At 38.7% G+C, this 16,668-nt stretch overlaps 1 protein-coding gene across 4 annotated transcripts in view; it reads right to left on the bottom strand.

Annotated features, from left to right (window-relative positions):
- Positions 1-16,668, bottom strand: part of NCOA6 (nuclear receptor coactivator 6) — a 98,218-nt gene that overhangs the window by 44,703 nt on the left and 36,847 nt on the right. For all 4 annotated transcript variants that reach the window (XM_023725152.1, XM_023725161.1, XM_004370416.3 and 1 more), the window contains 3 exons: positions 14,792-15,073; positions 11,635-11,790; positions 4,960-5,082 (listed from right to left, as the gene is read on the bottom strand). In XM_023725152.1, the coding sequence (XP_023580920.1) occupies positions 4,960-5,082; positions 11,635-11,790; positions 14,792-15,026 (514 nt within the window). In that variant the 5' untranslated portion in view covers positions 15,027-15,073. The remainder of the gene's footprint in view (positions 1-4,959; positions 5,083-11,634; positions 11,791-14,791; positions 15,074-16,668) is intronic.

Below are 16,668 nucleotides of genomic sequence, written 5' to 3'. Positions count from 1 at the left end.
TTTCAGATATATACAGATACAGTAGAAGCCCCCTACTCCCTCCCAATCCTTCCCTCTTACCTTATAGTTGGGTTAACATTACCTATTATACATATGCAGGTAAACTGCGTAGCATTTTTTGTACACGTTTAATCTTTGTATAAGTGGCACCATATTATATGTATTCTTCAATTTCTTTCTTCGTTTAACATTTTTGAGACTCATCTACGTAAATACATGTAGCTGTAATTCATTCACCTTGACTGCTATAATAGTACGCCACTATATGGTACCAGACATCCATTCTCCTGCTAATGAATAATAGTTTTTTCCCCTAACTTTTCACTCCTACAATTTTGCAATGTCATGTGTTTGTCGTGTATTCTTATGGATATACGTGAGAGTATGCTGAAACTATATACTTAGAAATGCTAGGTTTTAGTTGACTGCTATCAAGTCAATTTCAACTCATGGTGACCTCAAGTGTGTCAGAATAGAACTATCCTCCACAGGGTTTTTAATGTTTCAGAAGCAGACTGCCAGGCCTTTCTTCCGAGGCACTCTAGGTGGACTTGAACTGCTGACTTTTCAGTTAGCAGCCAAGCGTGTTCACTGTTTGCACCATCTGGGGACTTCTTTTAAAGCGTAAACATCTTCAATTTTACTAGATATTGGCAAATTGCTAGTTGTTGCTGTTCTGTGCCATCGAGTCACTATGAGTAGAACTGCCCCACAGGGTTTCTAGGCTATAATCTTTATGGAAGCAGATTGCCAGGTCTGTCTTCCAAGGTGCCTCTGGATGGGTTCGAACTGCCACTCTTTCAGCTAGTAGTCAAGCACTTAACCATTTGTGCCACCGGGACTCCAAAAGCCACTAGGATAGTGAAAAGAGCACTGAATTGGGAGTTAGGAGATCTATGATGTTAGCTCATTACAACTTGACCCCGGGAAAATCACTTCCCTCCTGTGGGCTCCACAGCTTTCTCAGCTTTAAATAAGACAGCTAATTTAATTATAATACTCTGTGATTCTGGAGAGAGTTCAACCTCTGAAGAAACTTCAGAGTTATTAGGAAAGGACTTGTTAGTTTTGGTGATGGGTAAGGCGATACTGAATAAAGGTGAAGTCAGCACAACTTGACCAGGGTAAAAGATGACACTAAGAAGTACACAAAAATAAGGGATGATTTTGGGAAAAGCCTCAACACATACATTTTTGCAACAATAGTAATTACAACCAAAACATATGTATCTGGCTACATAAATGTGTATGTTTATATATGTGAAGGTAAGCACATATGAATATAAAAGTGCACATGTACAGATCTTTCTGTAGGCAAATGTATATACGTGTTTGTGTGTGCTGTATATATATATGTATATATAAAATTAAGCACATTGCGGGGCACAGTTATGGATACTTCCTAGACATAACCAAACACCTCACAAGATTGGGTTACTGGGTTTGACATCGGCAGTGACTCGGTCAATTAGCATAACATAGCTCATAAAGGTAACGTTCTACATCCTAGTGTGGTAACTTCTGGGGTCTTAAAACCTTGCGAGCGGCCATCTGAGATACAACTATTGGTCATTATACGTCTGGAGCAAAAGAGAAAGAAGGAAACCAAAGACTAGAAATTACTCTACAGGACTAACAGTCTACACAAGCCACAACCTCAACTACCTTGAGACCAGAAGAACTAGATGGTGCCTGGCTAACATTACCAACCATTCCGACCAGGGACACATAGATGGTCCTGGACAGAATGGGAAAAAAATGTAGAACAAAACTCAAATTCCTAAAAAGAGCCAGATTTCCTGGACTGGTAGAGACTAGAGGAACCTCCGAGACTACTGCCCTGGGATACCCTTTAAACTTGTAACTCAAACCACTCCTGGAGGTCACCCGTCAGTCAAAACACAGAGTGGCTCATAAAATAATACCCGTGAGTACTGTGCTTCTCTAAACAATCATCTAAATGAGACCTAATGGTCAACATTTACCCTAGACCAAAGATGAGAAGGTAAAGGAGGACAAGAAAGCTAGAGTAATGCAAACAGAACAATCAGAATGGAAATAATAAGAATGCTGACACATTGTGAAAAGTATTATCAATATTATTGAATAATATATTTAGAAATGGTTGAATGAGAACCTAATTTGCTATGCAAATTTTCTCCAAAATCGCAATAAGAATTTTTTTTAATTGTTGTGCTTTAAGTGAAAGTTTACAATTCAAGTTAGTCTCTCATACAAAAATTTATACATACACTGTTTTGTGACCCTACTTGCTCTCCCTATACTATGACAGCACACTCTTTCTTTCCAGCCCGGAATTCCTGTGTCCATTTAACCAGCTCCTGACATTCTCTGCCTTCTCATCTTGCCTCTGGACAGGAGCCACCCATTTAGTCTCATGTATCTACTTGAGCTAAGAACCACACTCTTCACGAGTATCATTTTATGTCCCATAGTTCAGTCTAATCTTTGTCTGAAGAGCTGGCCTCGGGAATGGTTTTAGTTTCGGGCTAACAGAGAGTCCGGGGGCCACGTCTTCCAGGGTCCCTCCAGTCTCAACCAAACCATTAAGTCTGGTCTTTTTACAAGAATTTGCGTTCTGCATGCATTTTTCTCCTGCTCTATCCGGGACTCTCTGTTGTGTTCCCTGTTAGGGCAGTCACTGGTAGTAGCCGGGCACCATCTAGTTCTTCTGGTCTCAGGCTGATGAAGTCTCATTTATGTGGCCCTTTCTGTCTCTTGGGCTAATACTTTTCTTTGTGTCCATGGTATTCTTCATTCTCCTTTATTCCAGGTGGGTTGGGACCAATTGATGCATCTTAGATGGCTGCTCACTAGCTTTTAAGACCCCAGATGCCACTCACCAAAGTGGAATGCAGAACATTTTCTTAAAAAACTTTGTTATGCCCCACATAAACCAGAGACTTCATCAGCCTGAGACCAGAAGAACTAGATGGTGCCCAGCTACCACCAATGACTGCCCTGACAGGGAACACAACAGAGACTCCCAGATGGAGCAGGAGAAAGGTGGGGTGCAAAACTCAAATTCTAGTGAGAAGAGTAGACTTAATGGTCTGATTGAAACTTGAGGTAACCCGGAAAGCATGGCCCCTGGATTCTCTATCAGCTCAGAACTAAAACAATTTCCGAAGCCTACTCTTCAGACAAGGATTGGACTGGACTGTGAGACATAAAGTGATCATCGTGAGGAGTGTGCCTCTTAGTTCAAGTAGATACAAGAGACTAAATGGGCAGCTTCTGTCTGGAGGTGAGATGGGAAGACAGACAGGTTTAGGAGCTGGTTGAATCGACATGGGGTGGAAAGGAGGAGTGTGCTGTCACAGTATCGGGAAAGCAATTACAGTCACATAACAGTGTATGTATAAATTTTTGTATGGGAAAAAAAATTTAAAAAAAAACTTTGTTATGCCAACTGACCTAGACTTCCCCTGAAACCATGGTCCCCAGACCCCCGCCCCTGCTACACTGTCCCTCGAAGTGTTTGGCTGTATTCAGAAGCCTTCTTAGCTTTGGCTTAGTCCAGTTGTGCTGATTTCCCCTGTAGTGTGTGCTGTCCTTCCCTTCACCTAAGATAATTCTTGTCTACTATCTAGTTACCATCAAAAGAATGTTTTCTTCTGTGTTTAAACCTTTTCTTGCGTTCTTACACAACATTTATCCTTTTGTGACTAAGTTCACTTAGCATAATACCTTCCAGATTCTTCCATGTTATGAGATGTTTCACGGATTCATCACTGTTCTTTATTGTTGCGTAGTATGCCATTGTGTGAATATACCATAATTTGTTTATCCATTCGTCTGTTGATGGGCATCTAAGTTGTTTCCATCTTTTTGCTATCGTGAACAGTGCTGCAATGAACATGGGTGTGCATATACCTATTTGTATGACGGTTATTTCTCTAGGATATATTCCAAGGAGCAGAACTGCTGGATCGCATGGTACTTCTATTTCTAGCTTTTTAAGGAAGCGCCAAATCAATTTCCAAAGTGGTTGTACCATTTTACATTCCCACCAACAGTGTGTAAGTGTTCCTGTCTCTCCACAACCTCTCCAACATTTGTTTTGTGTTTTTTGGATTAATGCTAGTCTTGTTGGGGTGAGATGGTATCTCACTGTAGTTTTGATTTGCACTTCTCTAATGGCTAATGATCGTGAGCATTTCCTCAGGTGTCTGTTAGCCGCCTGAATGTCTTCTTTGGTGAGCTGCCTGTTCATATCCTTTGCTCATTTTTTAATTGGGTTGTTTGTCTTCTTGTTGTTGAGGTTTTGCAGTATCTTGTAGATTTTAGAGATCAGACGCTGATCGGATCTGTCGTAGCCAAAATTTTTTCCCAGCCTGTAGGTTGTCTTTTTACTCTTTTGTTAAAGTCTTTTGATGCGCATTAAGTGTTTGAAAAATCACAATATTTTTTTTTAAAAAGGAAGAACACTTAAAATATAACCCTCTCAAATTTTAAATACATAATTAGACAGGTTCTCCCATATAGTTATGTAGGTTTCACATAAGCACACAAGAACTCTGAGGTCACAGATTTTCAGCCTTAGAAAATGTGATAAGGATTTGGAAAGCTACATTCTCTACTACATTGTAAACATCTTGAAGGTAGAACATTTTTTATTCATTTTCATTTCTAACACTTAGCATAGGCCCTGACATACAACAGGAACTCAATAAATGTTTGCTGCATGGCTCAGTGCTCATCTACCTTTAAGCATGAGCCCAAAAGACTGCAAAGGGTATTTGGTCCATGCACTGTGACCCTAGTCTCCTGAGAATGACCCATGTCTTGCTTTTCTGATCCAGTAAATAGAAATGTTGGTGTGTCACCAGCCCAGCCTATCTTGCTGGACCCATATGATTACACATTTGCAAATCAAGTCAAAAACAAAGAGAAAGAAACTAGAAAGATGTCATACAACTGAGTGGGAGATCTCACCTGGACCACCTGCCATGGGAAATCCTGCCTCCATCCTAACTGAATTTCCAGCTCCCATAGGTCCATTCATTCTTACATCTTGGTTTCGGTTCTGAGCCAAAGCCAGGTTGATAGCACCTTCCCCTGAAAATGATAGTCAATTTATAAAAAAGGAAATCATCACAATAAGAAAAACCAAGGCAAATTTTGTTCAAAAACAGGTACAGAAGAGCCCTGATTTTTTGTGTTTTTAAAGAATTATGGTAAGTTTACCACCACAAAAAGCATAAGTTCAATACTACATGGGTCTTTCTTCAATCCCATCTGAGCAGGTTTACTTAACGTGAAGCACAAGGAAAACATCATAACCAATTCTCACTTACAATATAACATATAGGCAATAATTAATGATACTTAGCATTCACAGAGAGCTTGGAACTCTGAATACTGATTTTCAACTAGCTTACCAATTTTTTTGTGGGGGGATGTGGCAGAGGAAAAAAACATTCTCAGAAATCCCAAAATTCTAGATTTCCTTTTGGGAATTTATGATCAGAAGGTAGATGTATAAGAAAGCTTGATGAAGAAAGAATGGATGATGTAGGGACAACTGTAACACTTGTGGGCAAAATATCAATTTCCTGTCAATAACTGCAGCAGATTTCCTGCAGAGAAATTTATGCAATGAAGAGTAGATAGGCTGCTACTAATTTACTTCTGAGACACCTGATGATAAGACCAACATTTGTACAGGACTTTTTTTTTTTTTATTGTTGTGCTTTAAGTGAAAGTTTATAATCAAGTTAGTCTCTCATACAAAAATTTATACATACATTGTTTTGTGACCCTACTTGCTCTCCCTGTACTGTGGCAGCACACTCTTCCTTTCCACCCTGGATTTCCAGTGTCCATTCAGCCAGGTCCTGACCCTCTCTGCCTTCTCATCTCACCTCCGGACGAGAGCTGCTCATTTAATCTCATGTATCTACTTGAGCTAAGAAGCACACTCCTCACATGTATCATTTTATGTCCCGTAGTCCAGTCTAATCTTTGTCTGAAGAGTTGGCCTTGGGAATGGTTTTAGTTTTGGGCTAACAGAGAGCCCAGGCGCCACATCTTCCAGGGTCCCTCCAGTCTCAGTTAAACCATTAAGTCTAGTCTTTTTACTAGAATTTGAGTTCTGCATCCCACTTTTCTCCTGCTCCATGAGGGACTCTCTGTTGTGTTCCCTGTACAGGACTTTTAATGTTTATAAAATCTTATCTATTTGACCCTCACAATAGCCTAGGAGGTAATGTCACTACAAATGTTCCAATTAAGTAGGCCCTAAACTTTGAGGCAATTTAAATCCTACTTGGTCTAATGACAAAAAGATTTCTGAAACAAGTTTTAGAATGATTCCTACACTTAACCCAAAATTTTGATTGTTGTATGGAAGACAGCACCACCTTGTGGACAAATAAAAGTACAGCTAGCCTGTGGCTTAAGAGTTAAAAGCCTGCATTCACCTGAGTCCTTTCTTAATGTGGGGTCCTGGCTGGCAGAGCCAGTTGATAAAGCAAGAAGCTAATGAGGGTACAACAGTTTCCTCTGTCTGGTCACTGATCCAGGTCATTAAGTATTTTATCCAGGGAGGTAGGATGGCTATAGGGAACAAATATCCTGTCAATAAGGGACCAATTACTGGGGGCTACAAGATACTCTAAACTTGCCTATGGGAATTGGGAGTAAAAGAGAAAGAAAATACAGGTCTTCAGGTTTTTCGTTTTTTTTTTTTTTGTTTTTTTTTTTTACCAAAGGGAAGTACCATTAATATACCAAACTTACTAAGACACTCTAAGAAGAAAGTACTATTCTCAAAATAGTTATTAGATCATATCACTGTTTTGGTTTAAAACTGGTCAACTGTTCAACTGAACAACTGGTCAATTGTTTTAGAAATAAAAGCCAAACTCCTTAAGAGGGCATATAAGACCTCAAATCATCTACCTATCCCAGTGATATTCAATAAAAATATAACATGTAATTTAAAATTTTCTAGAAGCCACATTAAAAAGGTAAAAAGAAACAGGTGTAATTAATTGTAATATATTTTATTTAACCCAATACATCCAATGTATTGTTTTAACATGCAATTAATATAAAAATTATTAATGAGATTAATATTTTACATTCTCTTTGCGGGGGGGTACTAAGTCTTCAAAATTCAGTGTGTATTTTACATTTAAAGTGCGTATCATTTTAGACTAATCAAATTTCCAGTGCTCAACAGCCACATGTGGCTTATGGCTACCTTACTGAACCCAGATCTAGCCCTTGCCTACCTCTCCAACTTCATCTCATGCTATTTTCACCTTTAGTAACAAGGACTGAGCCTCAGTGGCATTTTTTTAGTTTCTTAGGCCACAAAACTGCCTCTCATCTCAAGGTCTTTGCACATGCTGTTCCTTCTGTCTAGAACAGTTCTCCAGCACGCTTCACATAGGTAACTTCTCAATATTCCTGTCAGCTTAAGTGTCACATGTCCAAAATGGCCTCACCCAGCCATCTTATCCAAGGTTAAAAAAAAAAAAAAATGTATAGAGTCGATTCCAACTCATGGCGACCCCATGTGTATAGAGTAGACCTGTACTCTATAGGCTTTTCAGTTGCTGATTTTTCAGAATTACATCACCAGGCCTTTCTTCCAAGGTGCCTCTCAGTGGACTCCAACTACCAACCATTTGGTTAGCAGCCTAGCGCTAGGTCATCCTTTATCAAAACATCTTATTTTCTTCAGAACACATCCTACTTTATCATTCAGAAGTCTTTTTGTGATTAGACTTATTCACTCACTTGTTTTCTTGTCTGCCTCCCTATCACTATATTAGAATAATCAAAAGTCTCCCCAGTTTCTAGGACAGCCCAGTTTACATCCATTGTCCTAGCATAATTATTAACAGCACACCCTTTCACAATGAGTTCTAATTTAGATGATAGATTATACAGCCTAACTATATCCTTTATACATAAAACAGTGCCTGGTACATGGTAGGTGCTCATTAGGTATTTACTGAACATATGATGAAGAGACATCATAACCTTACAAAGAATCATAGGCATTTTTCTATATATGTTCTTGAAAAACCTCACATTCTGTAAAATTTCACACTGAAAATAATGGGATTTATGGGAAAAACAAGGTTGGGGCAGACTCAAAGCCTATGCTACTTTGTCACCAGAGCACTAATAAAAACAAAAATTGGTGGAGGCAACATACCCAGATACAACAGAGTGGAAATGCCTGGCTAAAGGTACTGAGACAATGCAGAGGCAGTGGAGCTCTGAGCAGTGGGGCTTCCATCAAGGTAGAGACAGGAGAATGTGCAATTTTTCATAAGCTGAGAGCCATGTAAAGCTGGAGGTGCACTTTTGGGGAAGGCACCTGAGTGCAAACTTTCTTAAGTTTCTTAAAATAGAGCTGAAAAGATTCCCACCTATGCAGCAGCTGAGCTAAAGGCTTTTTTTTTTCCCCTGTTGATAATTAGAATTCGATTGCCACTACTCCAGTTCCTCTTGCGTAGGAAAAATCACATATGAATAAACACAATTTCCACATTAAACTTATCACTCCTCTATTTACTAACTGCATATAAGCTAATTTGTGTCAAAGAAATACACACTGTAGTGAACACTGTACTGGCGGTATTATACTGGCTCCCAAACTTGTAAACTATGGCCCATGGGCCAAATCCAGCCCATTGCCTATTTATTTAAATAAAGGTTTATTGGAACACAGGCACATTAATTCATTTATGTATTGTCTGTGGCTACTTTTGCGCTACAATGGAAGAGTTGAGTAGTTGTGGTAGAGACAACATGGTTCACAAAGCCAAAAATATTTACCATCTGGCTTTTTACAGAAAAAGTTTGCAGGCTCCTGCTTTAGATCACCATTAATTTACAGAGGGGGTCACAAAATATCCTCCAAAAAGAGGCACTCCCCAACTCCTTGGTCAAAACTCAAAAAGGAAGGGTATAGGGAGTCTTCGATGGAGAATAATCTGTTGGAGAACAACCTGTCTTCCAACCCCTTCAAACAGATACCATGACAGTGGCCACACCTCCTCTTACAATTTACAAATGCATCGGCCATCACCAGTTTCATGAAAGCAACAGCTGCTGCCACCATTTTCACTCCTGTCTGAACTCCCAAAGAGTGTGAAAAGAGAGAAAAGGAGATACCTGGGACACATGTACATATATGTTCTAACAGTTAAAGAACATTTTCTATACTGTAATAATCATTGTCATATGCAAACTTCATAATTTTTTAAAATATGTTATTTATTTTGCTTCCTTCCTGGTACTTCTGTTTTCAATTTATGGCTATAACAATAAAGCGGAGCCAGCATTTTCCCTTTTAAGAACTTGCAGGAAATAAGCTTGATAAAGAGAAGAAATTGGTGTTTCCTTCCTCTAATAGAAAACAATACTAATTAAGGTCGCAAAATCTTTTAATTTAGATAAATAGGTAATAGCTAAATAAGTAAATAAGAAACAGGTAAATAAGAAATTGCTTATGTGTTCCATAAAGCAGAAACAGTCTATATGTTGTTATGTATCCAATAGTTGTTCAGCTTCCACTCTTCCCAACTGTTCAACTTTGACTGCTATAAATTAATTTTACTTTTCTGGATCAACCTTTTAGATAATCCAACATTTTTATAATAAACTAGTTACTGTTAAGCCACTATTCCTTCATTTATGAAATAATCAAATTTACCCCATTTATCAATCTACACATAATCCTCTCTAAATAATTTCTGCTTGTTGGTATTGCCCCGTTTGGAGCACAGTAACCTACAATCTTAGACTGCAAATAATTAGTCTCACTCCTATATACAAAATTATACCACTTCTATGGTTTGGTGGAGCATTTAGGCTCTAAGTAAGCACAGGGTCAGCAAGACTTGGCTCACCAGTGGAAGGGAAAGCTGGAATCACTGGTTGCCACCTTTTTTACATCAATACAGGAGGGGATGTGAAGTGCCAGTTCTATCTCTGGGCACCCGAAGACTGAACCCCGTTTGTTCTCCCCCACACTCACAGTTAAATCCCTTACAGGTCTGTCCTTCTCACTAAGGTCATGAGCTCTTTTGAATTCATAAAGACAAGGACCATATTTTGTTTAATCTTTGTATTCCAAGTGCTGGAGCAGGGCGGTGCTATTGTATGTGCGCTTACCTTCCTTTCATTCAACAGATGTTTACTAAGAACCTAACATGTACCAGGCAAGCCAGGCAAACAACAGTGAGCAAAACCAGACATGGTTCCTGACCTACTGGAGCTTACAGTCTAATGGGGAAATAAAACAATAATCAAATAATTGCTCTAATGAAAGCGTAAGATAATCTGAAGGGAAGAAACAGACTTTTGTGAGAGCACATAACAAAGGACTCTGACTTAGTCTAGGGGTTCAGAAAACGCATCTTCAAGATCCGAGCTGATACCTGAAGGCTGAGTAGGGATTAACTAGGGGAACAGGTAGTAGTAACAGACAACATTCCATACAGAGAAGATATCAGTGCCAAGGGAACCTCTGGTAGAAGGAAGAACTGCATGTTTAAGGAATCAAAAGAAAGCTGGAGAGGCAGACAGCAAGTGAGTAGAGCTATACAAGATAAGGCTGGGTGAGGAAGGTGGAGGTCAGATCATGCAAGGTCTAAGGTCATTTTAAGGAGTCTGGTCTTTATTCTATGAATAGTGGCAAGCCATAGCAGGGTTTTAAATTGAATGTGTATATATGTGTGTGTGTTGAGAATGTTTTCATTTTGAAAAGACCATTCTGGATAAAATTTGAAAAATGAATACTGCTACATGAGGACTGTTCAGGGCCTCCTAATCTGCGTTAGATGAATAAAGAAAAAGAAAAAGAAAAATACTAAGGCTTAGTTGGTGGAAGGAAAGGAGCACTGGTGGTACAGGGGTTAAGCACTCAGCTGCTAACTGAAAACTTGGTGGTTCAAACTCACCAGTCTCTGTGGGATAAAGATGTGGCAGTCTGCTTCCGTAAAAATTAAAAACACAAACCAAACCCGTTGCTGTTGAGTCGATTCCGACTCACAGCAACACTACAGGACAGAATAGAGCTACCCCACAGGGAGTCCAACGCTGTAATCTTTACAGAAGTACACTGCCACATCTTTATCCTGTGGAGCACGTGGTGGGTTCGAACCACTGGCCTTTAGGCTAGCAGCCAAGTGCTTAACCACTGCATCACTAGGGCTCCTTTCCGTAAAGATTACAGCCTTCGAAACCCTATGGAGCAATTCTATTCTGTCCTATAGGGTCGCCGTGAGTCAGAATTGATTCAACAGCAATGGGTTTGGGTTTGGTTTTGGTGGATGGAAGCGATAGTCTTTAAAAGACAAATCAGTTTCTGGTCAGGGTGCCAGTAAAACCACAGTCTGAGAGACTGACGGTCAAAATCAGCCAAAGAAGGAATGGTACTATGGCTATGGATGCTTAAGAGTATAAGGACCAGCAAAACCCTCTTTATCCTGAGGTGTTATAACGTGAAGCCCAGGTTACGTGAGTCACCTGGCATTATGGAACATAAGAGCAGAGGAACAGACAAAGCAGCCTAGAAAATCTTGCTGTATTTTACTGTTGTTATGATTTTAGTCCAAATGGGCACATGGTAAAATAACAGACCTTCAATCTGAACGGAGAGAATCCCCAGATCCCGAAGCTGCTGGTTGTTGCTCTGAGCCAGGATCCTTAGCCGCTCTGCTGCTTCCCGGGGGATGTTAAATGTCACACGCACACTGTTCCAGGGCTCCACCTTCTGCACCTTTAGCTTGCTGGATTCTTGATTGTGAAAGAAAAAGAATAATATTAATAATCTTTTAGTCACCAGAAAACATTGCACAAAAACAAAACAAAAAGGAGTACCAGCTTGGATTAGTTGCAAGAGCTTGGGCTTTGGCATTAGACAGACTTTAAATCTAATCCCAGCTTTCCCACTTAGCACCTGGGTGACCAGGAACAAACTATACAGCCTTCCTGAAACTTACTTTTCTCTTCTTTAAAACTATGGAAAAACTACCTCATGAGACTGTGAGTACTAAATGAGATAATACATGCAAAAAACCCAGCATACTACCTGACACATAGTAGGCACTGAATAAATGGAAAGCATTAAGATGGAATAAGGAATATAAGAGAGAAGAGAGAGATAAGTTTAAACTAATAGAATAATGTTTACTTCTGGGTTCAGTTCAATGATTGTGAACTGAGAAGCTGAGAACATAAAAGTCTCAAATGTCAAGTGAAATTCTATAAAAACATTGGATGCAGAATATTAGGGAATCTGCAGCTTAATCCACTAAACTAGGGTTTTGAATGGGTTCCTTTTGGTTGGAACCCCTGCTGAGAATTCACATTTCTAACAAGTTCCCAGGCAATGCTAACGCTGCTGGTTAGGGACCAATTCTGAGAACCACTAGTAGAGCAGTGGTTCTCAAAATTTATTATACATAAGAATCACCTGGGGATCTTGATAAACTGCAGATTCTGATTCAGTATATCTAGGGTGGAAATGCAAATTCTCAGCAGAGGTTTGAAGCCCTGCACTAAATTTATTTAAAGAAAAGAGCACTAAAAAGGAATAGTTTTATTTATAAAATGCTAAGCAATTTTACCTATTCAAATTAAATATCTGAAATATTTAAAACCAAAATATTTAAATATTAATTGGGCATCTCTGTGAAAGATATTCATAAAGTCACAGAGAAAACATTTCTTCCAATGTCCTATAAATGCTTCAATTAAGGAGGAGACTTAATTAAGTCTACAACAGTAGAATTTCCACAGAAGCACATCAAACAGAGGGGAAAAAAATAACAGAAATTTGGCAAATAAGTTCTAGCCAGGATGTGAAAACATACACGTCAGCATTTCAGCAAGTTTGAAAAGTTAATGCGAACATCTGGACATATTTTTAAAAGCAAATACAAAAAGTAACTAATTGAGGAGGTAATGTTGTTTGTAATTACATTTTACAGATGGGAAAGTAAATCCCAGGCCCAGGCACCTGATTAAAAAGAAAGTTATTCAATAACTTGATATCAAATCTCAAAGAAAAAACCCTCCAAATCTGAAAAAGCTAATTAGCACCTGACCAAATCAGGATTTCTGATAAAAGGATAAAATCTGGGCTTTGTACTGTGTCTGCAGGGATTAGATAACGATGCTGTCATGGATTGAATTGTGTCCCCCATAAATATCTGTCAACTTGGCTGGGTCATGATTCCCAGTACTGTATGATTGTGTACCATTTTGTAATCTGATGTGATTTCGTTGTATTGTAAACTCAGTCACTATGATGTAGTAAGATGGATTAGTAGCAGTTATACTGATGAGGTTTACAGGATTGGATAGTGTCTTAAGCCAATCTCTTCTGAGATATAAAAGAGAGAAGCAGGCAGAGACACATGGGAACCTCACACCACCAAGACAGCAATGCTGGGAGCAGAGCGCATCCTTTGGACCTGAGGTTCCTGCGCTGTGACGCTCCCAGACCAAGGGAAGACTGATGCATCACCAGGACCTTCCTCCAGAGCCGACAGAGAGAGAAAGCCTTCTCCTGGAGCTGATGCCCTGAATTTGGACTTGTAGCCTACTGGACTGTGAGAGAATAAACTTCTCTTTGTTAAAACCATCCACTCGTGGTGTTTCTGTTAAAGCAGCACTAGATGACTAAGACAGATGCTAACCAGAACAGATGGAGAACATCTAAACCAAGGGTCAAACACAAATGCCCATAGGAGCCAGACGGGTAATCCAAATGTGTTAAGAGGCCTGATGGGAACTGTGGTGAAGTGAGATCTAGTCCTCACCTAGCAGCTGCTATGCTCAGCACCATTTGGGAAAGAGGGAGAGCTCAATGTTACATTATCAGACCTTCCCATTTTTAAAGAGAAATCCAAAATCTAGCTTTTTGTGTAAAACATGCCAATTTTTAAAACACTGACAACTAAATTCAAACATTTAAAAAAAAAAAGAAAAAACCAAACACTATAAAGCAGGCCAAGTAACACATGGCTGCAGGTACTACTGCTGTCAGTGACCTCTGATCTAAAATTTAAGAGAATAATTTCAAGTACACTGTAAGTAGAATCATGGAATAACAGATTTTTCTAAGTTTTAAGGGGTATTAAAGATCCAGTCCAACCCCTTCATTTTACAGGTAAGGAAATCCAATACCAGGTTAAAAATAACACTGTAAATTAATTTGGGTCTTGAGAATTACTCTTATCCTCTAGAGCAGATTATTTAATGATTTCTATGTGAAGCAATACTTTGCTATGTTCAGTTCCTCCACGTACTGAAAGGAAACACAACAGCATTTCTATAATAATAAAAAACCCTGTAATTCAAACTTCGCACTTAAAATCAGCCTTTCATCCCAGTTTAGCAGTCTGAATATAAAGTAAGCTCCCATGTTACAAACCTCCAACTTACACACAACTTGTACTTGCCCTTTAATATTATGTAAATTTGCCCCTACTTTGAAACCAATGAACCAACCCCTACTCACAACGAATTCTTTATCACAATCACCTTCACTTATTGCACATGCAACTTTTGAATCACTGAAAAGGCTCTGAGCCTTTTCTTGCACTAAAGTAAGGCTAAACAAGAACCCTACGCACCTGTTCTAACTTACCTAAAATCTGACTTAAAGACATACCTAGGAACGGATCTCATTCGTAACTTGGGGACTGCTTGTATAAAACTTGAGATAACCATGGAAAACAAACACTTCAAAAAAGAATAACAATAAGGAAAAAATAATTTAGGCAATTACCCATGTGTAACAAATTGGACACATTCTCCAATATTGTGTCCAATTTCCATTTGAAGTCTTTATCATCTATATTTCCTTTGAAGGCCACAAAGATAGTGGACTCCTCCAAAATGTTATCACTTTTTGTATCATCATCTTCTAGTCCAGAGTCAAAATCCATCTCTGAGTCTTCCACTGCTGATGAACACAAGGAAGTATAGATGTGTTCTAAGTTTGGAAGGTCATCCAAAACCATGGTGAATATTATTCCAGAAGCATATGCCAAGTGGACAATAAGAAAACCTTTGAAAAGAAGAGAAAATGCAAAAAGAGCATTACAATGCACAATTATACATATAGCAATGTATAATCCACAGCTCTCTGAAAATTATAATTTATTTGCCAAGTAATAAGGAAGTACTATAAAAATTAAGAAATTAGAGAGAGGATAAACTATTTAAGATATTCTACAACAGTTAGTTCTTAAAGACGCTGGAAATAAAAACACATCAGCCTTAAACAAAGTTAATATATTGTTATAGGTTACCTTTTTGTAAAACTACAGAATCAGGAGAAGGGAATAAGTGATCATGAAAAAATAAAACAAGTACTCTCAAAATTTTATTTTTTTAATTGTGGTAAAATACATATAACATAAAATTTATCATTTTAGCCATTTCAAAATGTAAAATTCTGTGGCATTAATTATATTCACAATGTGGTCCAACAATCACCACTATTTGTTTCCCAAAACTTTTTCATCACCCCAAACAGAAACTCTGTACCCAGTAAGCATTAACTCCCCATTCTCCCTTCCCCACCTAGCCCTTAGAAGCCACTAATCTACTTTCTGTCTCTATGCATTTGCCTATTCTAGATATTTCTGTAAGTGGGGGGATTATACAATATTTGTCCTTTTGTGTCTGGCTTCTTTCACTTTGCATAATGTTCTCAAGGTTCATCCAAGTTGTAGCATGTATTAGAATCATTCCTTTCAATGGTTATATAATATTCCACTGTATACCACAGTTCCTCAGTGCACTGGTCATCCTGGCAGAAGTAAGTGGCTTCTATCCCTGGACTAAAGCTCTTAAATCTCAAAATGAAAGAAAAAAATTTTTTTTCTAAATATAAAAACTACTTTGCAGTAACTTACAAATGTCAGTGTCTTTAAGGAAAAGTAGCAGTAAATGCTTAAATTCCATTTAACGTAAAAAAAAATGACCGTTTGCTAGGTGAGTCACTTCAGCAAACTGAGGTAAAAAGCTAAGAATGTTACAGGACCAAGGCACAAACCTTATCCTATCCTGCAAGCCTGTCACAATACTATGAAAAAAAACCCAGCCGCCGTAAGTTGATTCCGACTCATGGCGACCAAATTCTCAAATAAAGGGGGTAGGAAGGAGGACTATGCAGTAAGTGCTCTGACACTAACATTTTCTCATATGGGTTCATGAGGCATTTCTGAAGACCCCTGCATCAGCTTAGACCCACTGTGACAGAGACCCCAGGTGTGGACTGCCAGGATCTGTTACTAGAGTGCTCCACAGAGGCTACAATGGGGAAGGGAAATTCATATTTCAGGGTAAGAACTATGAATTTCTGCTGGGCTTCAGCTAATCTCAAATCCAAACACAGTATCAAATTGTAAGTTGTGCTGAGGCTGCAACTTTCAACACATTTATTTGAAATTTTAATCAAAAGTATTCGCTTGACACAGTTGGAAGAGCATAGTCAATGTCACTGAACTGTGCATGTAGAAATTTTTGAAACGGTTTATCTTTGGCTATGTGTAGTTTCACCAAAAAAAAAAGTTGAGAAGTTAGAGGGTTAATATGTTGTGGGGTTGTTAACCAATGTCATAAAACAACATGTGTACTACTGTTTCATGAGAAACT

This window comes from Trichechus manatus, unplaced genomic scaffold (genome assembly GCF_000243295.1).
Source record: "Trichechus manatus latirostris isolate Lorelei unplaced genomic scaffold, TriManLat1.0 scaffold00008, whole genome shotgun sequence".
Classification (NCBI taxonomy): Eukaryota; Metazoa; Chordata; class Mammalia; order Sirenia; family Trichechidae; genus Trichechus; species Trichechus manatus.
This window is presented reverse-complemented; position numbering and strand designations above follow the sequence as displayed.